Source organism: Pelodiscus sinensis, chromosome 23 (genome assembly GCF_049634645.1).
Source record: "Pelodiscus sinensis isolate JC-2024 chromosome 23, ASM4963464v1, whole genome shotgun sequence".
Taxonomy (NCBI): Eukaryota; Metazoa; Chordata; order Testudines; family Trionychidae; genus Pelodiscus; species Pelodiscus sinensis.
Window position 1 is genome coordinate 23832390 of NC_134733.1, and position 27525 is coordinate 23859914.

General features: G+C 46.9%; 2 protein-coding genes across 3 annotated transcripts in view; one reads left to right on the top strand and one right to left on the bottom strand.

Moving 5' to 3' along the window:
• Window positions 1-699: 699 nt before the first annotated feature.
• On the bottom strand, window positions 700-19329 carry RPL22 (ribosomal protein L22). The gene is made up of 4 exons (XM_075906102.1): window positions 19187-19329; window positions 18453-18557; window positions 11081-11205; window positions 700-913 (listed from the first exon to the last, which is right to left on the bottom strand). Exons 1-4 carry the CDS (start codon window positions 19244-19246, stop codon window positions 769-771), a joined length of 435 nt encoding a protein of 144 aa, XP_075762217.1. The 5' UTR covers window positions 19247-19329; the 3' UTR covers window positions 700-768.
• A 5382-nt stretch (window positions 19330-24711) lies between these two features.
• Window positions 24712-27525, top strand: part of RNF207 (ring finger protein 207) — a 46116-nt gene continuing 43302 nt past the window's right edge. Inside the window, exons 1-2 of one of the 2 annotated variants that reach the window (XM_075906588.1) lie at window positions 24712-24896; window positions 25243-25341. The gene's annotated coding sequence lies outside the window, so the exon portion shown is untranslated. The remainder of the gene's footprint in view (window positions 24897-25242; window positions 25342-27525) is intronic. The other variant, XM_075906587.1, reaches the window with a different exon arrangement.

The following is a 27525-nucleotide window of genomic DNA, read 5'->3' on the forward strand; positions in this document are numbered from 1 at the left end:
CCTAATTAAGTCATGTATCTCAATATTTAATTTGGTTTTAAATCTGACAGCATAAAAAGGCTAGTTCCTGGCTAAAATTTTCAAACCCAACTAGGGATTTAGCCATCCAACTCTGCTCAAATGAAGAGACTAGTGGCAAAATCTACTTGTCAGCTTTGAAAAAAATCTCACTCCCTAGAGATAAAAAAAATTATACCCTAAGTACTTTACTAAAAAAAGAAGCCAGGCCAGTGAAATAGGTGAATACCAGAGACTATTAGGCCTAAGCTTTACTTACCTTATAAGTGTCATTTCACAGAAGAAATCCTGATTCCACTGATAATCTTTTCCACTTACCAATTTTCAGCGTAAAATACTTTAATCAAGCTATAAAGCCTCTGAAAAGAGACCATTTAATATTGCTGTACTTGGAGCATCACTATAAGGAAGAGGAAATCTCAATTCTCCAACAAACGGAGAAAACTTGTATCCCCTTTATGAGGAACCTTGTTTTCTGAATACATTCTCTGAATTAAAAGTGTGAGAAAGTAAAGTTCTGAAAGCTGGGATAGTGGGAGTTAAATATAATCCTTATAATGCAAACTGTAAACCTTCTCTATGAAGTAGACAGATATGAAGAAGTAGGCTTTAGAGTGATCACTGTAATCTGAACAACTGGAAGAGCTACCGATGTCTACAGTTTGGAAAACACAGAAAATGTTAACATTTTTTCCCCACATTTTATTGAAGGAAATTTAATGTACAAAATATTTCCAGATCCATGTGCACTTAGTCCTCCTCTTCCTCTTCCTCTTCATCCTGGTTAATCTGGAAGTATCGCAATTCATAGCTTTCCTTGCTATTGGCAACTACACGCAGCCAGTCACGCAAGTTGTTCTTCTTCAGATATTTTTTAGTAAGGTATTTCAGATATCTGTGAAAAGAAGGCAGCCAATCACTGAAATGGACACTGTATAAAGATTACTTATTCTACATTACATGCTCTTGAAATCTTGAATGATATTTAACTGAATTTCCCTACCTTGCATTATTTAATCATGCCTTTCATTTTCATCTCGGATAACAAAAAAAACCCAGTTTGTCTTAACATTTTCCTCTCACGCTTTATAAGAAAATTACAATATGATTGGCTGTAATGATGTAGATTGTAACGTGCCATTTTACTTCTCAAACAAAATGTGTAGGTTGAAAGTATTTTTTTCATGTTCAAATTTGCAACATTTGCCTAATAACAGCACTTAATATTATCTTTTCTGAAGACACTCCCTTGTGGGATGCTACCAACTAGCTCACCTTAGAAGGACAAATTATCTTTTCCATTAATGTTTTGACAAGCAGCTTTAAAAACAATTTTACTTAAAAGAAAAAGAATTGTCACTTTTGTGAGAAATTACTTTTCTGCAAGCCAAAAGCATTATATTACTGCAAAAGTGACTGGAGTTTATATTGCTCACAATACAGCATTGAGAAAGCAAAGCAAGACAAAAGAATGCGCTCTAAACACAAAAGAAAAGCACATTTAACAATCCATTCCATCAAAGCTCAGATACTATGAGCCAACTTCTCATAGACCTTACTTGAACAAAAACTCCCACTGGAATCACCAAAGTAAAGACAGCAGAACAACGTGCATTCAATTCAGAGGATTCTAAAAATGAGATACTACGAATCAGTGTTCCCTGGAAGCCGAGTGCCTGGGCGGCCACCGAGGAAAGATTCAAATTCCACCCAACTGATTGGCAGAATGACTGCAGCCAGCAGCATGTGTTTCTACTGGTGGTGCACATATGCACATGCCTCAGGTGCACATAAACTTTATTCCACGCATGGATGGAAAAAATCAGAGGCAACGCTGCTATGAATCACAGAATAAATCTTCTGTAATCGAGGTATGCCTATAAAGAAAGGCTAGCAGTTCTCTTCCTCTCCCAAAACTAAAGCAATTCAAACTGATGAGAAACAGCAAGGGGAAAAAAAAAATATACAAAATTCAAGTTTTTTGATACCACAGAAATTTAACCACCCAGAGGTGTAAAATCACCCAGAGAGAAATGGGCCAACTGACATTTTTGAATTCTTTATTTAGTTATTATTGCAGAAGTGCTCTTCTCAGAACGTGTCAAATCGCGTGACATGCAGGACACACTCCCTGCGTAGAAGGACAACACACAAAGGTAGGTAACATACATGCAAAATAATGTGTTGTGTGTATAGTTTATATATAAAAACCTGGACCTAAGCGTTAGGATCTAGACAGTCAAGCCTCCCTCTTAAGGCCTATACTTTAAGAATGTAGGCGTATTTTACAGGGGTCTAAAAACAAAGAATCAAAATCACTTCCTATTCGTATATAACTGTCTGAGCTAAGGCTTTTGGTTAAGCAGCCAGGGCAGCCATAAGCTGGGAAATCAGTCCTGACATGTTCCAAACCAGTCATATTGAACAGAGAAAGGAAAAAGCCTAGAAACTTCGGTGGACAGCTTTCAGTCTGGCAAGGACTCATTTATCAACAGTTGGGGTTCTGAAATCCACATCTCTTTATTGCTTTGTCATTATGCTCCCCATCTCTCTATTGTTTATCTGTATGGCTCTTTCTTTGTTTCCTGTATAGATAATTTTGCTAGGTGTAAACCAATTAAGATGGAATATAACCAATTGAACAATTATGTTACAATATGTTAGGATTGGTTAGTTAAATTTTAGTAAAACGTTTGGTTACAGTATACCTGAAAATATTACTAAAATAGTATGTGAGATCCACTGTTGACTGGGCAAAGTGATTCTGCGTAGATTACACTTGTAGGAAAGTTCAAGAAAGTAAATATATGTCCTAGAAATTTTTTATTAATGTGTTTGTAAAAGATCAGTTTTAAATTGGTGGGATTTCAACTTCAAACATTGTTAATTTTATTGAATATTTACCATACATAGTATGTTTGAATCAGAAACTTGTAAAGCTTCCATTACTCTTTCCATAGCTAACTTGAATTATTTTGCTTTAGGGGGTAGCCGAGTTAGTCTGTACAGGATAAACTTAAAAATCCACAAATGGTCTGGTAGCACTTTATAGACTAACAAAACATGTAGATGGTATCATGAGCTTTCATGGGCACAACCCACTTCTTCAGATGAAAAAACTCCAGTCATCTGAAGTGGGCTGTGCCCACGAAAGCTCATGATACCATCTACATGTTTTGTTAGTCTATAAAGTGCTACCAGACCATCTGTTGTTTTTTAAAATTATTTTGTGATTTGTAACTGAAAATTTTCTTTGAACTAAAAAGATAGTTGAATAGGAGACTTAGATTTTAAAATTGTTAGCAAATATTTTGTATGAACTATAATCATAGTGGTCATGATTTTTTTCCAATGAAAAAAAATATTTAGACCTTTCACCCAGCATATTCCAATGTAAAAAGTAAGTGCATTCAGCTAATTTAAGTAGCACAATTGCTCATGCAAAATTTGGTATCTGTAGGTAATCACGAAGTATGACTTTATTTTGCACAAACAAATCCATAAACAAACTCACTCTTCAAAATATATAATAGATATATTAGGAACAAACAGGACGTGAGTGAGGAAAAAAAGGTAAAAAGAAAAGGAAACTGAATGCATACTTGTTACAGACTGGGGACCGAATGGCTAAGTAGCAGTTCTGCAGAAAAGGACCTGCGGATTAAAGTGGATGAGAAACTGGATAGGAGTCAACAGTGTGTCCTTGTAGCCAAGAGGGATAAAGGCATATTAGGGTGCACTGGGAGGAGCACTGCCAGCAGATAATCAGCAGAAAAGTGATTATTCCCCTTTATTCGGCTTTGGTGAGGCCACATCTGGACTACTATGTCCAGTTCTGGGGCCCCCACTATAGAAAGGATGTGGACGCACTGGAGAGGGTCCAGCGGAGGGCGACCAAAACGATTAGGGGGCTAGAGCACATGACCTACGAGGAGAGGCTGAGGGATTTGGGTTTGTTTAGTCTGCAGAAAACTAGAGTGAGGGGGGATTTAATAGCAGCCTTCAACTTCCTGAAAGGAGGTTCCAAAGAGGATGGAGAAAGGCTGTTCACAGTAGTGACGGATGGCAGAATAAGAAGAAATGGTCTCAAGTTACAGTGGGAAAGGTCTAGGTTGGATATCAGGAAAAACTATTTCACTAGGAGGGTAGTTACCTAGGGAAGTGGTGGAATCTCCATCCCTAGAGACTTTTAAGTCTCAGCTTGACTTAGTTGGGATTGGTCCTGCCTTGGGCAGGGGACTGGACTTGATGATTCCTGAGGTCTCTTCCACCGCTATGATTCTATAAGTCTATGAAAACTAATCCAATGAACAGCAAATTGTTTGTATCTCCGGACTTTGGGTATTGCTGTTCTCTCTTCATGTAAGCAGGAGGATGCAGGGAAGTGGGATAGTGAAGGGATAAATCCTCTAGCATCTTGGTGCCATGACTCAGATGCATCATGTCAGACAGGTGAGTGGCAGCCTGTAAGTCCCCCTCCCCAATAGTCTGCACAGCTGTTTGGAGGGATTTAGTATGGCAGACTCATGATGGTAGTTACAGGATCTGGCAAGCCAGGATGAAGGATTTATTGGATAAAGCAACGTGGAAAAATCAGGGCCCATTTTAGGTATTGCCAGGACGGGGGCGGGGGGCAAACCTTGCATGAGATTAAAAAGGAATTGGAGGCAGCATTAGGGGACCCAAGGGATGGGGATGGGCAGAGTATATGGGTAGTAAAAGATCCACGTGGTCTGTTGTGAGGGAAAACCAAGGCACAGCACCTCAAATAAATGGTAAAATCATTCACTAGCATGCTTATAAAACAAAAGCGCAGGTAACTATGGGGGAAATTCCTCCGCTCTGCCTGCAATCAGCAAAAATATTTTTTAAAGTATGTTAAGCAATAATCTGCAACCCCAAAAGGGACAACAAATAATTCTTTAAAAAAAAGTCAGAAAGCTGGCACCAGCTAAAAAGCAACTAAGAGTACTATAAATCTACTATTGCAACAAAAATTGTTGTTTTGTGTTCTTGTTGCTAGCACTGTTGTTTCAATAAACAAAAAACCTCAAGAGAAGGGTGGGGAATGACTTCAAAAGGCTAACTTGGGGGGAGGGGGAGACCCGAAAGTGTTATAAAAAAGCAAAATGTTCAACTAAGGAACCAGCACACATATAGGTAATCTAATACCTTAAAATAAAACAACAAAACAACTAAGGGTGACCCCCATAAGCCCCATGGAAATATCTAAAAGGGAAAAATCTCACTGGGAGATAAATAAAGGGGGGGGGGGAATAAATGGTGTAAATTGCTCGATTCAGCTAAATAATTATTTATCCAAACAAAACATACAGATGTGCCCTCCCCCAATGGTCATAAAACAGCACACCAAATCCCCAAATTCCCTACAGCAAGTGGTGAACAGCTGGGTGTCACGGGCATAGTGTATGGGGTGTTTTGCTGGGAATTAACGTATTACCGGGGGCACAATTACACCAACACATAACCAAATCACACACCTCTACACACTGCTCCCTGAATTTGGTGCACAAATAAATTTGTAAAACTTAGAGAGGGTGAAAGGATAAATCCCTCCCCTAACATTAAACTTCAAGCTTCCCTCAGCCTAGTCCTTCCTAATTTTGGAAGAGTAGAAACATTTATATCTTGTAAGTGGATCTACAGACATGAGGCTTTTCACATTTGGTTGAGACAATGGCAGAGGTTGGATTATGAGGATGAAAGGGGGTTCCAGGCATAAGGGGACAGCCTGGAAGAAGGCAAAATGATGTCAAAAGACATAACAGGAGGATATCAAGGTTAGCATGGGAACAACAGGAAAAAGAAAGGCAGGTCAATGGTGTAGGCAGAAACTACTCATGGAATCTCAGAACTGGAAGGAACTTTGAGAGGTCATGAAGTTCAGTCCCCTAGACTCAAGGTAGGAAGTAAGACATTTATGTATTTCTGAGTTACTGGTAGTCTATACTTCCCCTCCCCCCCAAGGTATTTCATTAAATAATCTAGACTTCTTTGAATGTTAAAATATTGTATCATTACACTAGGCACTCTTTAAAAGGAAGGAATTCATTTATTTTCCACTTCAATATTCAAAAAATTCTCTTAACAGCCTATTCAGTTATTTAGATAACTAGCCCCAAACAAATCAGGTGTCAGTTTCTAGTCCAGAATGTACATGAGTCTTCATCTAATTATTAGTACTAAATATTAAATATCAGCATGCTATATATAAATTGGTGATCTGTTATCACTAGCTTCTGAAGACGACTGCATAGAAAATTCAAGTAGTAGCATCTACACAATGCTGACAGTATTAAGAAAAGCATGTTTAAGAGGGAATTAAAACTTACACATAGATAATACTAAATAAACAACTTTAGGACTTAAATTGGACCTATGCACACTTTTTGCTTGTTTTTGTTTCTGCTTTTATTTTAGTCATAGAAATATCACGTTTCTGAATTGTCTTTCCCAGTTCGTTCTGGAGGCTCTATCAGGCAACTCAATATGTAGAGAATGAGCACCAACTCAACTAACTGAAAGGATAAGGTGAACCTGGAACAAAGCTGTCTTCACCAAAATGGTTATTCACTCACATTAACCAGGCATTAAAAAGAAACTTAGAACAACAACTAAAAATCAGTTCCCTTCAGTTGTTCAGCTTTCATTGTCTGGACTTCTGTTATATTCATATTTTATTAGTTCTCTAGTTATTAGAAAGCTTTCCGAGGCTGATAAGACTTGAACTTCCAATGTAACAGGAAAGCAGAAAAAAAAGTAAAAGCTTCTACCTCATCTAGAAGGATCGTAACTGATGCAGGATTTAAGGAGACAGAAGAGGAGTATATTAGACTATTAGAAATCGTTCCAATGAGTGTATTTGTACCTGCCAGCTCTATGATATATGCAATCGGAGATTTCAATCAATGTAAAAAAATTACCGAAAGCATGTTGTCAGTAGCATAATGATGCTCACTTTGTAAATCAGTAACACCCTGTTAAATAAACTATAGCATGTATTGCTGCATGTCATTATTATTGCTGTCTGATTTCACATGGCAGAGATCTGTAAACCTGTTAACACTTCCTAAATTAAAATTTGTGTCTACCAGTAACTCATTTTGATCTTTATTTACTGTTTAAACATATTGTTAGGAGACAGCATAAAAGTGGGAGAGAGGCTGACATCCAGGAGGATAACTAAGAAACTGAAGAGTGTATCGTAATGGAAATCAATCTAGATGATTTCCATTACGTAGTCTTAATGTTTGAGATATTTTAGAAAGCTGTAGAACTGTTGTAAAAAACTATTTTTTGTTAGGCGTCAACTGGACTCCACTGAAACATCTTCCATAGCAAAACTCTAATAAAGCTTTTTGTTTACGAGCAGAAATGAAGTCAAAATGCCATGCGTGCAGTTCACTAGTACAACTGAAAGCTATTTGCCAAATCTTCTCCAAGATGGACCTGCCTTGACTCGTTTTCATCTTGTAGCAATGAGACTAAGATCTAATGTGTTAGTATTTAATGGCGGAGGATTCTGAGGACCCAGAGTGTCAGAGTAGGGCTGTGGTCACCGACTGGTTGATTGCGAGGCCTCAACCAGTCGATCGCGAGGCGTCCTGTCCGCCTCACCCCCATTTCCCTCCCACCCCCCGAGAAGCCCCACTACCTACCTCAAGTGAAAATGGAGGTAGTCTCGGCTTCCGGGGATGGACAGAAGTCCCACAGCTTAACGCCACTTCCAGCGATTACGGAAGTGCACTAGCTGCTCTGCCGGGTGTACTGCAGGAGGGAGCATTGGCTCCCTGCACTGCACAGGAGGGGTGAGTCAGCCCCGGGGGAGGTGCATGCAGGTTTTCCCGGCGCGCAGGGGGGGGCGGTTGGCCCCGGGGCAGGTGCGCGCGGGGCTTCTCTGCGCCGGGGGTTCGGTCCCCTGAGCAGGCACGCGCTGGTTTCCCTCTGGGGAGGGGGGGGGAAATCCTGGGAGGAGGCAGATGCAGGGGACTCTCTGCCTCCACTGGCACCCCGCTCCCCAGATCCCACTCTCCAGCCACAAAACTCTGTCCCCACTCTCCTGTTCCCAGCTACAGAACGCCTCCCCACTCCCGTCCCCACTCCCTCGTCCCCAGCTACAGAACGCCGTCCCCACTCTCCTGTCCCCAGCTACAGAACCCTGTCCCTATTCCCATCTCCACTCCCAGAACTCTGCCCCCACTGGCACCCTGTCCCCAGCTGCAGAAACCTATCCTCTGCCCTCCCAGCACCCTGTTCCCTCTCCCCTGCCCCCAGCCGCAGAACTCTGTCCCCACAAAATGTATAATTATAAATGCTTCATTTTAGATTTAAATAGCATGAATAAAATGCAGACCATTTATTTCATAACCATAAACACGTGATTTTAATTTTATATATCGCATAATTTAAAAATAAACTGTTTATCAGAGTGTGTAAGTAAGGGCTGGGGATAGCAAGTGATGGACAGGAGGAGAATAGAGAGGGCGGGGCTTCAAGGAAGGGGTGGGGCTTCAAGGAAGGGGCGGGGCGGTAGATCTTCACTTGTTCTGAGATTTAAAAAGTGATCTTGGGCATAAAAAGGTCGGAGACCATTGGAGTAGGGCATAAAAAAAGAAAGCATGAACAAAGAAGAAAACTGTTGTGAATGTGATGCTTGTCAATTAGTCAATTAGGACCTGCTGCAGAAGGCGGCGAAAACCATCAGGATCTCTGCCAACCTGATAGAGGGAAAATTCCTTCCTGACTCCAAATATGTTGCTCAGTTAGACCATGAGCATGTGGGCAAAACCCAGCAGCCTGACACTTGAGAAAGAATTCTCTGTAACAACTCAGCCCTCTCCATCAAGTGTCCTATCACCAGTCACTGGAGAGATTTCCTGCTAGTAGTAGATCCTCTAATCGAGTGAAAGCTATGCACTTATCCACAGAATATGTACAGCATAGACCAGGGGTCAGCAACCTATGGCATGTGTGCCGCAAGTGGCAAGTAAGACGATTTTCAGTGGCATGTGGAATCAGCAGCAGCAGCTCAACCCCTCCCTGCCCCGGAGCTCGCTCAGCCACAAGGTTTGGAGCACGAGCTCTGGCTTCTGGATGCATGGGGCAGGGAGGAGGGTGTGAGAAAATCCCGACTCACATTCACACCCGGTGTCCGAGAGCCACCCCAGTTCCCCACCCTCCCCACATGCATGCAGTTGCTGCTCCACCCACCCCAGCCCTGCTGGCATGTGGGGGAGGGAGGAACCGCCCCCAGGGTCCCCAAGAGCTGCCTCCCGCTCCCTGGGGGCATTGGGGGTGGTGCAGGGACCACACACAAAGCCGTGGGAACGAGATTCCACTCCCACATTGCGGCTGCTCCACCTGCCTCAGCCCTGCTGGCATGCGGGAACCCGCAGGTTAGGGGAGTGCGGGAACAGGTTGCCCTGCCCCCAGGGCCTGGCCCAGACCATCTCCAACCAACTGCCACCACACAAGATGGGAAGGGGAGAGCTGAGGTGTCGAGGGTTGGGGAGTGATGAGGCAGTGGGGGGAGAGGGGCTGGGAGAAAAGGAAAGCAATGCGGAGGGGGAGTCCGCTCCCAGTGCCCACAAGAGCTGCCCCTGCTTCCCACCCACTTCCACTGGGCAATGCAGGGACCCCACACAAAGCTGGGACATCCCTCCCCTCTCATGGAAAGGGTGAGGTAGTGGGGGCCAGGGCAGGGGAAACGGGGGTGGGGTGAGGAGGTAATGGGGGAATTGGGGACTGGGATATGACGGTGTCAGGCTCAGAGGGTTGGGGGGTTTTGGAGTAGTTTTTTGCTTCTCACTTGCATGGTCCCCAACTGACAGCTCACCACCCCTGCCATAAATAAAGAAAACATTGAAACCTTTTGTGTTGAACATAAATGAATATTTTACTCTATTTAAAATGAAGTTTGATAAACTAACACGAGAAAGTTAAAATGCTTACTGTTTAATAATTTAAATTAAACCATTCTCTCTAACTGCACCACTAGCAAAATGGCTTGGGCGTAATTATGTAATTAATGGAGAGTTTCCATTAGCAACTAGGGGTCCACAGAAAGGTTTGCATTGAGCCAGGTGGTCCACGGACTAAAAAAGTTTGAGAACCATTGTGCTAGAGGGTGAGTACTGCCCGGACTGCAGCTCCAGGGCTGGGTGGCAGCAGGGGCAGCTGAGGCAAAAGGAAAACATGTGTGTGGGGGGGGGGTCCTCTTGTCCCAAAGCCATGTTGCCCCCTGGGTGCCTGACAGGGAGGTAAGGGCACCATGAACTGGACCCCCATCAGGTCTGGACACCCCAGGGTCACACACCCACCTCGCCAATTTCCCTGAAACCACACTCAACCTGGAGCCATCCTGACTCCAGCCCACTTGGCAATCCAGCATTGTGCCCCCCGCAAGATTGGAGCCAGTGTCAGCTTCCTGCAGGGAGAGGGAAGCCCCGAGGCTCTGCACTGCATCCTGCTTCTGGGGAAGCGCACATGGACACTGCTCCCTTCTCTCCCCACAGGAAAAGCCAGAGCTGATCCCAAGACCGGAGACCAAGCGCGGTGCACGGTGGACAGAGCTCTTCCTGGGATGGTGGCATGGCCCAGGGTAAAATTTTGGCATGCCACTTCGGAAAGGTTGCCAACCCCTGGCATGGATAGTTACCATGTAAACACTTTGGCTATGCCACCCAAAGTTCCTTGGGAATTTGCATATCCTCTTTCGGAACTTCGGCATAGTCTAGACGAGCCCCTTTCCATTAACCTCTTTATTAACACAACTCAAGGCTGACCTAGAGGCTGAGAAATTCAAACTCTATAGACCCTTAGTGGAGGCAGCCAAAAGGGGGCCAAATGCTGTCAATGGTGACTGATTTGTTGTCAGAATCTGTACGGTGACATCATAAACACCGCTGATGCTGTCATTACCAGAGATTGGAACTAGCCCCCTAAAGAGAAAAGGCTCTGTATCCCACTCCCACCTAACCCCTTAGCTATATAGTCTCTTTATATTTTAGTCCATTAAGTTTATAGTTGCCTTCTCTCTTACCTCTTGGAAAATGGAACCTCTGAAGTTACAGTGATTTTGCTCTTGCTTCTCTCAATGGTCACCACACCTCCACCCAGATTGCCAGCTTTTCCATTCACTTTGATGCGTTCCTGCAAGAACTGCTCCTGCAAAACAAAGAACAAAAAAAAATAGGTCAGACCTATTGCCTTAAAGTCTCTTTGCCCCGAAGGGCAAAATGTCCCCACTCACTTCCTAGCATTCAAAACGTAATATATTAGAATGAAGAGCATTCCTCTCTGCCCCCAGTTCACTGTAGCCAAAAGCCAGACACATTTTAAAGTATCTTCCTCACACATCAAACATTGAAAGCAAATAGTTGCTGTATTCCTCCCCAAGACATAGGCCCTGATCATACAAAACATATTAGTCCTACTGACTTACACAGGACTATTCAGGTACCTAACGTTAAGAACATCCACAAATCATTGCAGAATGACCGGTATAGCAAGCAACATCCATCAGGCCTTTGATGCCTCAACATATTCAGAAAGGCCAAGACTGGCGACTCTGGAAAAAATAAGGTTTTAAGGATTCAAGAACCTGCCATGAGAAAGAGGAGATTTAATAGCCCCCTTCATAAAACTTACTTTCCTAACCTCACATTTAGTGATAATGAGCTTATAAAAAGGCTTCTAAGAGGCTGTAGTTATATAAGAATCATACTTAAGTGTCCCACACATTTCAGCTAGCCCACTCCCTTTTGCCTTTGAAATCCCATATGCCACTATGTGTGCATCAAAGCAAATATAGCAGTGTGACGACTTTCTCTGCAAAGTGTACCCAGTTGGAGGCTCCGCAACCAAAAGCAAAAATAGTAATCAGGAAGGATCTAAGTGGTGTCTAAGTTATTATTTGAAATTCTAATATTTTACTATGATGTCAATGTTATTGCCTTCAGTATTCATTCATAATCCTAATGTGATGATTCAGCTAGTTGATCTGATCAACATTCATCTACATTTCTGATAAAGCACTTAAATTACATAGGCACTGAGTAGCAATCAAAATACACTGCTCTATCCAATCATCTCCACCACCTCATATTTTATTTTTGATCTACAAAACGCGTGTAGTATAAAAATAGCGTGCTTAAACTGGAAGGCTTAAATAAACTTACAGGAAAATCACTGGAAGATATACCATGAATAAAAAGTATCTAGACATTCAGCAGGGCTGTTGAAAAAACTCCCCAATATTTCTACAGAATTTCAGGGTTACAAACAATTCTAGTATTTTTCCATGATGATCCCAATCAGCAGGCATTAAATTAGAAACCAACAGAAAATATAGTTGATCAAAGTCAGAATTATATGGCCTACTTGGCTTAAGACTAATGACTGCATTTGTAGCAAGCCCTCAGAACACAGGGCTTTTAAAAATTCTCTACACGAAGGTATAGAATCTCTAGTCCTGCACACTCAGGACCTGACTGCTGCTGAATCAGAGAATTTGCTGGACCACGGGAGGTCAATATTGTCCATTAGTATTACCAACACTTCCACTGCTAACAGGGCTAGATAACAGCACAGAACACGGACAGCCAGGACTGGTGGCTAAGCGTGGAGAAACTAGGCCACACCTATGATAAGTGGACATCGGGCTAACTAAAATCATGACGGACTAGAGGGGTTCAACCTGTAATTCAAAGGCAAGTAGACCATTCAGTTCAAGAATATTTCAACACAACATTTGAAAACGCCCTTCACACAGCTGAAAAGCCACAACATAATAATTCAACTTCGGTACCTCCACAAGGGGTCTCAAACTCATGGCCCGAGCAATTCCATAATCCAGCCTGTACACTAGGGATGTTAAACTGAATAGTTGAGTAACCGCGTGAATTCTTGTAGCCTATTCTATAGTTCCGGGGGGGGGGGGGGGAGGGGAGGGGGGGCATCAGCCAGTGTGCTCCTGCCCCACTCCTGAAGAACCCCCTGCCACTCTGTACTGCTGCGTCTGTATCAGATGAAGCAGTGTGGGGTGCCAGGCGGGAGCTGGTCCGTGAGGGGAGCCAATTTAAAAACCTGTTCCCCTCGCGGACCGGTTGCCTGTTGCTCAGTGCTGCTACCTCTGAAAGAGGCAGTAACACAGGGTGGGGGATCTGAGCTCCCAGAACTGAGCCGAGCTGCCTGTCTGCCCGGCTCTTAATACACTTTAAACACAGAGCCGCAGCAAAGGGAGGTCCCAGACCTGTCGCAAGCCAGGATTGAGCTGGGCTGCTGGCCAACCTGCTAAAAAATGTACTGGAAATGGAGGGAAATGCATGTAGTCTATAGCATTAACCTATAAGCTTTTGCTTATCGGTTAATCACTACACTATGACATCCCTACTGCACACAGCTGCTGGCACATGAATCTCGGTAGCGCTGGTGGAGGGGAGGTGGTGTCTGTACCCTACGCCCAAGCCCAGTCCCTACTCTGTCCTCACCTCTTCTTGTCCCTACTCTGCCCTCTCTCCTCCATTGCACCCAGTGCCTCCCCCAGACAGAGGGAACATCCCATCCATAGAATGTTTGGGGCAGCTGCAGCAGGGGCCTACAAAGCTGCACCAAACAGTACTATGGATGGGATGGCTCTGCACCCCCCCCCCCCCCCAAAGGCCACAGAGATGCAGAGCTAGCAGCCAGAAACTGCTCTAGCCCCTCTGTATTACCAGTGGTGCCTGGGGAGGGAGGGAGTGATAAAGTGCCCAGGGGCAGCGGGTGGGATTAGGGAGGGCTAGGAGATGAATGGGGCAGGGAATCCAGGGAGACCTTGCCCTGCCCCATAGCTTTTCCAGAGAAGGGTGTCCACTGGCCCACTAGGAGGATTTAAGGACTAGCACTAAGGTAAACTGAGTTTGAGAGCCACGATGTCGTGCTTAAGTTGATGTTGTTAGGTCAACATTAGAGATGTTAAATTTAGTTTAATCAACTAGTACCCCTTGCTGCCTCTGATAGAGGCAGGGGAGGGAGGGAGCAACTAGTCGAGGGACTAGTCGACTATCCAATAAGCTTTTGCTTCTTGGATAGTCAACTAGTTGCATACATCCCTAGTCAGCATAGTGTCGGTTAGACCGGGGTGAGGAACCTCAGGCCTGGGGTCACATCCGGCCCCCAGCGCACATGGCCTCCAAGGCTCAGAGCCCCCCTTCCCCAGCAGTGGAGAGCCTACGCTGACGCTTCAGCACTCCTGCCACTCCACCATGGCTGGAGGATACAACACCTACTAGTCTGGGCCTCACTAGGCTCTGGTGTGCAAGGGGAATATGGGGAGTCTCTTTTTCTTTCTCAATCAGGGGCCACATCAGTGAATGTTTGTGGGGAGGGTTCTCACTTGTGTACGGCCCCCAACTGATTTTTCTGTGGGTCAGCAGCCCCCGACCCAAAAACGTTCCTCACACTGGTGTAGATACTAGGTTGCTTACATCAACTATTGCTGCTATTCAGAAATTGTCCCACAATGCCCCATGCTGGCAGTTAAATTTGTGAAAGTGCTCATGGTGAAAATGTGCACATCTAATATAAGGAGCATAGTATGAACATGTAAAACCAATTCAATTACTGCAGTGCTATATATCACCTATAGCACTGCAGTGCCATGAGAGCATGGCGGGTGAGCACATTGTGTGCAGATGAGAGCTCCATGCTGCCATAATAAAACCATCTCAATTAGCAGCAGAAGCTGTGTCAATGGGAGAAGCCTTCGTAACAAGGACAGTGGGTAATTTATGCTGCTTGGGGGGTGGTTTATTTACACTCCTGCACAATGTTCTCACTCATCTTTTCCAAACACGTGCAGATTTTTTCCAGCCATGTGTGAATGTGCACCACCAACAGAAACACAAAATCTAGCTGTGAGCGCTCTACTAATCAGCTGGATGGCATTTGAATTTTTCCTGAGAAGCTTCACAAACACCCAGCTTACAGGGAACACTGCTCCTGAGCAATACAAGTCCTGCCAACGTAAGCTCTACCATGGACACAGCCTTAGGTTGTCTAAATTTCTGAAGTGCAGAAGAGCTATCCGAGAGAGCCTGATCAACAAAGCAGAGAATGTATGTTACGTATATTCACTTGAAAACTTTTTCAGATCCCAAAAGGATACTTGTTAGCAGTGGATGAATATGCTTTCCCAATATTGTACAAACTTGCATTAGGCAAATCCTTTGCAACTAAAAGCCCAAACTTGCAACTTTGCACAGAGCCTTGATTTCATAAACAAGCTATGCTTTTTACAGAAGGTTGCAAGGACTAGTTATAATACTTATGATACCACCTACATGTTTTGTTAGTCTAGTAGCACCTTAAAGACTATTTGTTGTTTTTTAGTAATACCTTGGAGACGATCTTAGTCCTGACCAGGTGCAGTGATCAGGTGAAGCCTCCAAAGCATACTCCTCCCAGCAACGGATGTAAAAGTGTAGTCGAGTCGACTACTCACATTCCCTCCCCCCCTGCTGTCTCTATATCAGAGGCAGTGGGAAGCAGGGAGGGAAGAGCAGGAGCCAGTGCTGGGATATCCGGCTTAAAGCCAGTTCCCCCCCAAAACCATTTCTGCAGGGAAGAGGGAGGGTGGGAGAGGCAGAGGCACAGCAGTCAGGGAACTGCTCAATCCCGGATTACGCCAGGTCCTGGACCTAATCCCGCTGCGGCTCCACCCAGTTCTTACTACATTTAAAAGGCAGAGCCGCAGCAGTCCTGGAGCCAGCACAAGCCATGACTACTCAGTCCCAGCTCGCACTGGCTCCAGGAGCTACTCCTGCTGCAGCTCTGCAGAGCGCCTCATCATCAACTAATTGTGTAGTCAATACAATTTGTATCAATTAGCCAAATGGCCACTCCTTAACTGCACAAAGGTTCAGTTGTCCTAATTTAATTACACAATTTTTGCTTCACATCTGGAAGCAACCCGAAAGCCCTTGTTCCCAGCATTATAGGATAAGTGAGTGGCATGTCCCATAAAACACTGATACAATCAAACATGTACATTGTGCTTTACACAGACTTTCCTGTTGTGTGGAGACAGTAAACCAAAAGAACCAGAAAATTTATGCAATTAATGTCACCACAAAAGTCCTCTCACTTAGGGTCAAATTCTGAAATGACTTCACACCATTCATTTCTCCATCTATCAACATAAGAACAAAAGAATGGCCATACCAGGTCAGACCAAAGATCCATCTAGCCCAGTACTCAGCAGACAGTGGCCAATACCAGATGCCCCAAAGGGAGGGAATAAAACAGGTAATCCTCACATGATCCCTCTCCTGTCACCCATTTCCAGACAAACAGAGGCCAGGGACACTATTCCTACCCATCCTGGCTAATAGCCATTGACAGACCTAACCTCCATGAATCAATCTAGCTCTTTTTTGAACCCTGTTAAAGTCCTCATCTTCACATCCTCTGGCAAGGAGTACCACAGATTGACTGCATGTGGCGCGAAGAAAAACTTCCTTTTGTTTTAAACCTGCTGCCTATTAATTTTATTCAGTGACCCCTAGTTCTTGCATTGTATGAACAAGTAAATAACTTTTCCTTATTTACTTGTTCCACACCAGTCATGACTTTAAAGTCCTCTATCATATCCCCCCCTTAGTCTACTCTTTTCTAAAATGAAAAAACCAAGTCTTTTTAATCTCTCTTCATATTGGATCTGTTCCAAATCCCTCATCATTTTTGTTGCCCTTTTCTGAACTTTCTCCAATGCCAATATATCTTTTTTCAGATGAGGCAATCACATACTGTAAGCAGTATTCAAGATGTGGGTGTACCATGGTTTTATATAGAGGCAATAAGATATTCTCTGTCTTAGTCTCTATCCCTTCTCTATCCCTTTTTTAATTATTCCTAACATTCTGTTTGGTTTTTTGACTTATGGTATTACAGCAGGCGCAAACTGGAATAAATATGGACCGTGCATGTAGAACCACAAAAGATCCTGCCATATTTAACTGCAGTTTCACACTTCATGCTTCAGTTGTTGTTTGATCATGACCATCTAATCCAAGGTTTCCCAACCTATGGGTCGGGACCCAAATATGGGTCACCATTACCTGGTGACCCTTTTGAAATGTATCTCCCCAGGTGGTTCTTAAGGAGTCATTCACACATTTTTTGAATTGCCCCTGGGCCACCAAATCTTCCTGAATTGTCAAAATGGGTCCCCATCTGGAAAAGGTTGGGAACTGCTGCTCTAATCAATATGAGTAGTTTACCTTCAGTCAAGGTTGAACAAAATGTGTCTATATGGCTAATGTACGTTGCTAATATAGACGCGGTATTAGACTTCATCTTGACCAGATAAAATGGTCAAATTTACATTATTTACGACAGCATGTATTAGCTGAGCGCAAATTAAGCTCAATGTCCCCCCCCCCAACACATATGTAGGGTTACATCTTGAAGTCTTGTTTAGCTGGCCTTGTTCTACCCTAAGCAAACACTTGACTTTTTTTTTTTTTTTTTTTTTTTTACAGTCAAGACAAATCCTAGGAGATTTATCAGTAAAATTTTCAGAAACATCTATATGACTTAGATGCTTGGGAGCCTAATACCATTGAAAGTCAATCAAGTTTAGGAATCTCAGTGCCTATGGAACTTCTCAAAGTATTGCCATAAAACACTAGTCTAACAAAAGGTTTTCTCATATATACAAGCTTGGATTATGCTACCCAGGGAACACACAATTAATGTAATTTAAATCCAGCACAGAAAGGGTTTACTTTCAGATGCTGGCTTTTGTTCTGGGATAGTGAAGGTGTTAGAAGCAAATATTGTTCCTTCCATAATATTCATGCACTAGTTTTGCAGAGTTCCACTCAACTGCCAGCCCAATGTGAATGAATTCAAATTTACCCATTCTCAATGCCAACCACTAACCAGTGCACACCCTTTTAAGATCTCATCTGCAGAGAGATTTTTAGATGAACAAATCCCAACACTGCTTCTCCGCTGTGAGTAACCACAGTAGGTAAGTAGAGATATGTGACTGTCACCTGCCTTTGAATACCATATAATGCAACTCGAAGTTTAACTGATATCATTAAACAAGGAGCATCAGCTTCTTGGTTAATTGGTTAAACTCTAACATCCCTAAGAGAACCCAAGAGAGTGACAGCTCAGAAGGGAAGAAGTTAGTAGATTTTACTATACTAAATAAGTTTTCATAGTCATTTCATATCGCTGCCAAATGATTCTTGCGCTGGAGCTCCTACTGGAAAACTCCATTACAGAAGAAACACTTGGGGACTAGCACCACGGTGTCCAAGCAGTTCTGAAGCTTTAGCCAACTAGCCATGCTCAACCGGCCGAACAGCCGCATGTGGCTAGTGGCTGGACACCGCGGGGCTGACGCATTTAACACTTACGAAGTTGGCTGCATCCATGATGCCATCTTCCACGGGGTGGGTGCAGTCCAGAGTGAACTTGAGGACCTGCTTCTTTTTTTTGCCGCCTTTCGTCGCAGGCTTCTTCTGCCGAGTTAGAAAGGAGAAGCGCGCCGGTGAGCCGGGCGAAGGTGGGCAGGGGGGCCGAGCGTGCGAGACGATGGGGGGTAGGGGATGATGGGGGGGGGGCTGGGATGGTGAGGGGAGGCGGGAGCGCGAGGCGATGGGGGGGCCGGGGACGGTGGGGGGCAGGGGATGGTGGGGGGGGGGCCCGGGGCGCGAGGCGATGGGGGGCCCGGGGCGCGAGGCGATGGGGGGGCCGGGGACGGTGGGGGGCAGGGGATGGTGGGGGGGCCCGGGGCGCGAGGCGATGGGGGGCAGGGGATGATGGGGGGGGCTGGGATGGCGATGGGGGGGCGGCCGGGGGGGAAAGGCCGGTCCCCGGCGGCGCCTCAGGCGGCCTGGGCGGGGGGGCGAGGGGGGCTCCCGGCCGCACTGACCAATCCCCGGCCGGCGCCTGGGCAGGCTCGGGGGGGGGGCAGGAAACGGGGCCCCAGGCCCGAGGGGGCGCCCGGGCGCTCAGGAAGCGGGGGGGCTGCGGCCTGCCCGGGCCCCGCCCCGCAGCGCGCGCGCCCTGCCGGGCCCCCCACCGAGCGGGGCGGCGGGGGGCGGGGGGCGGGGGGCGCGGCGCGGGCCCGGCGTGGCTGGACACTCACCACAGGCGCCATGGCGGCTGCAACGAGAGGAGCAGAAAGGGAGGGCGGCCCGCCGCGCATGCGCCAAATCGCCCGTGGGCCTTGTGCGCAGGCGCCCCCCGCGCCCCCGCGTGCCTGGCGCGCAGGCGCCCGCCGCCTCCATGCGGAGGCACGCCGGGCGCAGGACAGGCTAGCCGAGCCCTGAGCCAACAGATTGCCGTTGGCGTGCGCGCGACACCCGCTTACCTCAGCCAGCCGCAGCTCTGGGGTCGATTAGCGCTGCCTGTGTGCAGGGAGCGGGGCTGGGCGCTGTCCCCTGCCTGGCTGGGGGGTCCCAGAGCAATGGGGGGGGGGGTCTGGTCCCAGGGCCATGGCGGGGGGGGAGGGGTCTGATCCCAGGGCCATGGCGGGGGGGGAGGGGTCTGATCCCAGGGCCATGGCTGGGGGGGGGGGGGTCTGATCCCAGGGCCATGGCTGGGGGGGGGGGGGGGTCTGGTCCCAGGGCCATGGCGGGGGGGGGGGGGGTCTGGTCCCAGGGCCATGGCGGGGGGAGGGGTCTGGTCCCAGGGCCATGGCGGGGGGAGGGGTCTGGTCCCAGGGCCATGGCGGGGGGGGGGGGGGGGGGTCTGGTCCCAGGGCCATGGCTGGGGGGGAGGGGTCTGGTCCCAGGGCCATGGCTGGGGGGGGTGTCTGGTCCCAGGGCCATGGCGGGGGGAGGGGTCTGGTCCCAGGGCCATGGTGGGGGGAGGGGTCTGATCCCAGGGCCATGGCTGGGGGGGAGGGGTCTGGTCCCAGGGCCATGGCTGGGGGGGGGGGGGTTCTGGTCCCACAGCAATGGCTGGGGGGGGGGTGGGTCTGGTCCCAGGGCCATGGCTGGGGGGGGGGGTCTGGTCCCAGGGCCATGGCGGGAGCGGTCCAGGCCCTGGCGTAGGGATGTAAGTGACTAGTCGAATGTCCCGTAAGCACAAGTGATGTGACTATTCGCTTCCCCCCGCCCACAGTGCTCCGGCCGGGGCTCTTGTACGTTTCAAAGGCTGAGGCACCACAGGGAGTGTGGGGCCAGTCCTCCGCCGACCCCATACTCCCTGCGGGGCTTCCGCTTTTGAACTGTAGCAAGAGTCCAGCAGGGCTCCTGGTGCAGTTCAAAGGCGGGTCGCCCTTATCGACTAATTGAATAGTCAATGGAAATCCCATTGACTATTTGGTTAGTTAATTAATCTAAATTTAACATCCCTACCTGGCAGGGGGGTCTCTGGGCAAAGAGCAGGGGCCTGGCTGGGCAGAGGTGTCTGGGTGGGGTCTGTACCATGGGGAAGAGGCAGCAGTGGGGGAGAAGGCAGGGTTTGTGTGGGGAAGGGAGGTCCCAGGCAGTAGTAAAGAGCACATGGTAGAGCGGGAAATCGCCCCAGAGAAGTAGGGGCACATGCAGGTTTCTGTCCCCTCAGCACAGTAGCCCCAAGGGAGACTCTTCTGTGGGACTCACGTCACAACGGCTTTTTTAAGCAACAATAATAACTGATAAATTAATAAAAAGCCACTTTTCTTCCCAGTGATCTCAGATCACGTCCTAGTACACACATACAAATCACCTCTTCCTGTGCTGAAATGCATCCTGTTCTGGAGTAGTACATAGCAGCTATGAACACCTCACAGAAACAGTGCACTAAGACAGGAATTTAGCCTGGGCACTGGAGCCAAAACTCTACTCCAATTCATGGTGTATGGAGTACGTAGCTCAACAAGGTCCTGATCCTTTGCTGGGTGCACTCAGCACTGCCACAATACACAATATGTAGCAACACTGAAGAAAAACTCTGCATTAGTCAGGACTTCAGTTTTACCTCCACTGCTCAGATTCTGCCCTCAGGCAATCCCTAGTCTAAAGGGGTGGTCTTTAAAAGGAGGGAGGGAGCATGGACTGAGGTAGTGAACAGCCTGGCATTCAGCATACTTGACGAAAGCATGGTCGTAGATGATGCCGTGCATCATTTTACAAAGGCCACGAGGTGGTGCTGCTCCCGCAGTGGCCTGCAGAAGGAGAGAGCAAGCCGTTATGAAAGCCAGCATTGCCGGCAACAAGTATTCCACAATAGGAGGCACTAGTTGGCAGGTGAAAGAGGCACACATGCTTCAAGGGGCACAAATTCCCTTCACGCTGGCCCAGTTTTAAACTCACCAAGCAGAAACTGACAGCTCGGGAGACTGAAGTTGCAAGCTAGCTAAAGAGCACAGACAGCAGGGGTGCAAGCTTCCTTCAAGCTGCCTCTCGCCAACACAGCTTACTCCCCAGTCCTGAGTTGGAGGGGCACAGGGGCTGTGTCTAGACTGGCAAGTTTTTCCGCAAAAGCAGCTGTTTTTGTGGAAAAACTTGCCAGCTGTCTACACTGGCCCCATGAATTTCTGCAAGAACACACTGACTTCCTACTGTCCGAAATCAGTGCTTCTTGCGGAAATACTATGCTGCTCCCGTTCGGGCAAAAGTCCTTTTGCGCAAAAGGGCCAGTGTAGACAGCTCAGATTTGTTTTGCGCAAAAAAGCCCCAATGGCCATTTTCACGATCGGGGCTTTTTTGCGGAAAAGCGTCCGTGCCAATCTAGACGCTCTTTTCCACAAATGCTTTTAATGAAAACCTTTTCCGTTAAAAGCATTTGCGGAAAATCATGCCAGTCTAGACGTAGCCAAGGAGACCCTGGGCCTCCGATCACTCCTGACGAGGCAATTACAGTGCAGTAGGTGACATGGACAATTTCCCCAGGAGACAAACTCGCCAGCCCATTTTACACAAGTTACCAACGGGCTATCGGCTCTTTGGTCATTACCAGCTTGGACAGGATATGAACTGATCACTTGGATGATCAAGCTTCCATTTCTAAAGACCAGAACCCGCCATTCTCCACTGGCTAACGGTGACCACGTTTTTCATTAGCACACTCTTCTCCACTTCCAAACGAGCATTGCTTATTTGTTACTGTTCTCACTAATGGCAGCAAGGACTCCTGACATCTCTATAGCACCAGAGGTCACAAGCATCGGTCCACACTCTGCCGAGGTGGTGTATGAATAAGGAGAGGTCCCTCATCCCTGGCATGTGGTTGCCTTTGGGGTTGAATCCTCATCGCTATTGTGTGCCAGTAACCAGACAGGTCTCATGAGAGAAAGTGAAGGAAAACTAATTTAACTGAATATTTGTAAAGACATTTGAGATCCACTGAGTAAACGCGGGGAACAGGCAGCTCAGAGGTTGCACCTGTGTTTAAGGTTTGTCTTTTGGATGGGAACATAGTTGCTTCCGAGGAAATCTGCTGTAATTCACTACAACACCAGAGGAGATAGGGGCCTAAGTTTTACGCTGCCTCTGAAAGCCTGTTGAGCACACAATAGCTCCGGGTATGTCTACACTACAAAGTTAGTTCGAACTAACAGATGTTAGTTCGAACTAACTCTCATAGGCGCTACGCTAGCGCTCCACTAGTTCGAATTTAATTCGAACTAACGGAGCGCATAGTTCGAACTAGGAAAACCTCATTTTATGAGGATTAAGCCTAGTTCGAACTAGCTAGTTCGAATTAAGGGGTGTGTAGCCCCTTAATTCGAACTAGTGGGAGGCTAGCCCTCCCCAGGTTTCCCTGGTGGCCACTCTGGCCAACACCAGGGAAACTCTTCTGCCCTCCTCCCGGCCCCGGACCCCTTAAAGGGGCACGGGCTGGCTACGGTGCCCGTGCCAGGTGCAAGCCTGCCAGCACCCAGCCAGCAGACCCTCCACCTGGCACGGCTCGAGCCAGCCACCCGATGCCCCCCAGCCCTCCCCCTCTTCCCGGGACCAGGCTGGCGGCTCCCGGGAGCTTGCCCAGGACCGCAAGAGGCGGGCACCCGCCTGGGCTAGTGCGGACATCGTGGACCTTGTCCACGATCTCCGCACTAGGCACAGGAAAGTGGCCGTCTAGGGCAGGAGAGCTGCCAGCCTGGCCACCCAGGAGCAGGTGTGCAAGAGAATCAAGGGGGTCCACTGAGACCCCCGACCCTGAGCCCTGAGCTTACAATGGCCATCCTGGGTCAGACCAAAGGTCCATCTAGCCCAGTAGCCTGTCTGCCGACAGCGGCCAACCCTACGGACCCTGGAGGGGATGGACCGAAGACAGTGACCAAGCCATTTGTCTCGTGCCATCCCTCTCCAGCCTTCCACAAACCTTGGGCAGGGACACCACTCCTACCCCCTGGCTAATACCACTCCATGGACCCAGCCTCCATCACTTGATCTCACTTCCCTTTAAACTCTGTTCTAGTTGTAGCCTTCACAGCCTCCTGCAGCAAGGAGTTCCACAGGTTGACTCTTTGCTTTGTGAAGAACAACTTTCTGTTACTAGTTTGAAGCCTGCTACCCATTCCTTTCCTTTGGTGTCCTCTAGTCCTTCTTTATGGGAACTAATGAAGAACTTTTCTGTATGCACCTTCTCCACCCAACTCCTGCTTTTAGAGACCTCTATCCTGTCCCCCCTCCGTCTCCTCTTTTCTAAGCTGAAAAGTCCCAGTCTCTTTAGCCTCTCTTCATATGGGACCTGTTCCCAACCCCTGATCATTTTAGTTGCCCTCCCCTCTCCCACCCTCTCTCTTCCCCTCTCCCACCTCCTTTTCCAAGTCTCCCCCAGTTTTGTTCAATAAAGACAGATTCTATTTTGGAAGACACGTTATCTTTATTTTGTACATCAAGAAGAGGGCCTAGGGAAGGGTAAGTGGAAGGAGGTGAGGGAGGAATGGGGCATGAGCCCCCGATGGGGAGGACTGGGCTGGCTCTGCGGGCTTCTGGGGGTGGAAGCTCTCCTGCAGCCCCTCAATTGCCCCCTCTCCCCAGATGGCAGCCTGCGGCAAGTGCAGCCGGGCTGATGGCCGAGTGGTGTGATGTGCCCAGTGTGGGCACTCAGGGCAATCCAAGCCAGGACTGCTTTGCAAGCGGGGCACCCCTGAGAACTGTCTGTCCGGGGTGGGGGTCGGGACCCTTTAAGCACAGCCCTCGGCTAGCCTGAGAAAGCATCTCCACGCTCTAAGTTCTTCTCTGATGCCCTGCCGGCACTGCTTCCGGCCATCCTTAAGCCCGGTTCAGGGTCCACTTAATGTGGACATGCAAGTTCGAATTAGCAAAACGCTAATTTGAACTAGTTTTTTAGTCTGGATCCGTTAGTTCAAATTAGCTTAGTTCGAATTAACTAATTCGAACTAAGTTAGTTCGAATTAACGTTGTAGTGTAGACATACCCTCAGGGAGCCTACAGGCAGATCAAACTAATGGACTGTGGATCAAACTAATCCATCTGCAAAGCATGGACATGTGAAGGTGACCCTGACCTGGCCTCGCTGGGACAGAGTATGGACGAAACCTGCCAGCATGAAGTGTGTTTCTATGTGTGACCATAAAGCGACCTGCTTCTCTGTCTCTTTAAATATACCATTGGGCTTCATAATCCCAACAGACTGAGAACAATGGGGAGGGAGACTGATCTTTTTCCGTCACATGGATCATCCACTTGATTTGACCTTGGGTGAACCTTGATGCTTGTTGATGCGATGAAAGCAGCGAGATGGACAGGACTGGAGTACAAAGGAAACATGAATCATGCATTCCCATGTCTGTTGTGCTGGCTTCAGTTTACACCCTGGGCTACTTTTAGAGGTGCCTTTTCCTGGGAATTGCACTCAACGCAGAGATAACTCAGTCTGGAGAAAACTGCCGACCTGTGGTAAGAGGTTCCTCCTTTCCTCCCTGGAAGAGCTGGGACTGAATTAAATGCACTGAGTTTCCTCCCTTTTACTTAGCCTTAGCAAATCCTAACAACCCCTTTGCTAATACTTCTTAGCCACTGAAGGGGAACATGAAAATATCAAACAGTCCCCTTCCCACCAGGGCTGAGTAAGGCATGTCAGCTGTTGGGGTTTAAAAAAAAGTTCGCTCAGTTATGCCTGCAGAAACAACTTACTTTGAACCAGGCAGCTCTTCCTTTTTGGCAATGTTGCCCCGGCTATTGCGTTCACGTCACTCGTAATATTCTGGCTGTGCTGAAAGCCTCGGCATGTCTGTCATTCTAGCTTCAAATGCAAGAAAAGCAGGAGCCAGAGCAAGGGGACTGAAATTTTACCTTCTAACAGGACGAAGTGGAGGCAACGTTGGTAACCTTGGAAAAAAAGGTAAGAATCTTTGATACTACTGCTGTGTCTAACTACAATAAAGTGACCATAAAGGATATACTGTTGGCATTTGCTTACAATGCAAAGGTAGCAATTGCTTACAAAGTTCACTAAAGAGGTTCTGGCAGACCATAGACACAGCCCACCTTGTGTCCATACATGTGTCCGTATCTGAAACTCTGTTTTAAATTCTGAGCTCTGTAATAAATTTCAGAACTTGCAGCTTTGCTCTCTATGGCTTGCTAGTATGAGTATAAGGACTTAACAGGTAATTTGCTGATCTGTTTCAAAATAACTTATATAAATGGCATCACCGTTAAATTGACAAATTGAAAATAGCTAGATTTGCTCAATAGGTTAAAGGAAATGCCTTCTTGCCTCTCATTTTTACCAAAGTGTTTTCACTGGCATAATGGAATAGCCATAAACATTTCTCTTCTTAAATGTGGTCACACACTGTAGGAAGTAAAGAATTTTAACTATACCTTTTCTGTTTGAGAAGTTGCATTTTTCCTCTTCCAACTGTACAACGTTGCTCCTTTGTAGCTGGTACAATGGTTTTGGAATAAAATATTCAGATTAAAATAGTATAAGAAAATGGGCATGTTTAGAAACCTTCCATCCGCCTTCACTTTATAAATAATTTGTTTTGTCAGCACCAAACAACATAGGATGGTGTCATTTTTACGCTCTGGCTGTTTGTCTTCTGGCATGCAAAGACTAGACAGAATGGGCTATGTCTACATTGGCAAGATTTTGCACAAATACTTTTAACGCAAGAGTTTTTGCGTTAAAGTATTTGCGCAAGAGAGCGTCTACACTGACATGTGCTTTTGCACAAGAGCATCCGTGCCAGTGTAGACGCTCTCTTGCACAAGAAAGCTCCAGTGGCCATTTTAACCATAGGGCTTTCTTGCGCAAGAAATTCATGTTGCCTGTCTACACTGGCTTCTTGCGCAAGAACAGTTGTGCAAGAGGGCTTCTTCCTGAGCGGGCGCATCATCGTTCTTGCGCAAGAAGCCCTGATTTCACACATTAGAACGTCAGTGTTCTTGCGCAAGAACTACCCGCCAGTGTAGACAGGCAGCATGTTTTTGAGCAAAAGCGGCCGCTTTGGCACAAAATCGCGCCCATGTAGACACAGCCAATGTTAGTTTACTTGTTACTGCTCTGTATTGGCTCTTGCTCATGGTCAAATATTGGAATAAATTGCCAAGGGAGGTGGTGGAATCTCCCTCTCTGGAGATATTTAAGAACAGGTTAGATAGACATCTGTCAGGGATGGTGTAGACGGAGCTTGGTCCTGCCTTGAGGGTGGGGGGCTGGACTCGATGACCTCTTGAGGTCCCTTCCAGTCCTATGATTCTATGATTCCAGACCTTTAATTATTTGTGTTGCTCTTCTCTGGTCCTTGTCCAATTTCTCCACATCTTTCCTGAAATGTGACACTGGACACAGTACTCTGAGGCGTAATCAGCGCAGAGCAGAGCGGAAGAATGACTTCTCGTGTCTTGCTCACAACACTCTTGTTCATGCTTCCCAGGATGATGTTGGCTTTTTTTGCAACAGTGACACTGTGGTTTCATATTTAGCTTGTGGTCCATTACGACCCCTAGATTTCTTTCTGCCGTTCTCCTTCCTAGACAGTCACTTCCCATTCTGTTTGTGTGAAACGGATTGTTCCTCCCTAAGTGGAGCACTTTGCATTTGTCTTTAAACTTCATCCTGTTTACCTCAGACCATTTCTCCAGTTTGCTGAGATCATTTTGAATTATGACCCTATCCTCCAAAGCAGTTGCAACCCCTCCCAGCTTGGGATCATCTGCAGACTTTATACACATAGGCTGTGTCTAGACTGGCAAGTTTTTCTGCAAAATCATCTGCTTTTGTGGAAAAACTTGCCAGCTGTCTACACTGGCTGCTTGAATTTCTGCAAAAGCACTGACCATCTTGTTGCCGGCACACAGTGCCCGAGGGGGGGGCAACAGATGGGTTTGTTGCCCGGTGTGCCCGCTCCAATAAACACACCAGTGTGGAGAAGCAAAAAAAAGTTTATTTGAATGCTCAAATAGGTGCCAGGAGACTAGACCTCAGATCAAGCACCCCAACGGAAGCAGTTTTCCCTCCTTATATACCCAAGTTGTTTACTTGCAGGAATATAGTGAACTGTAGCAAGTTTCCCAC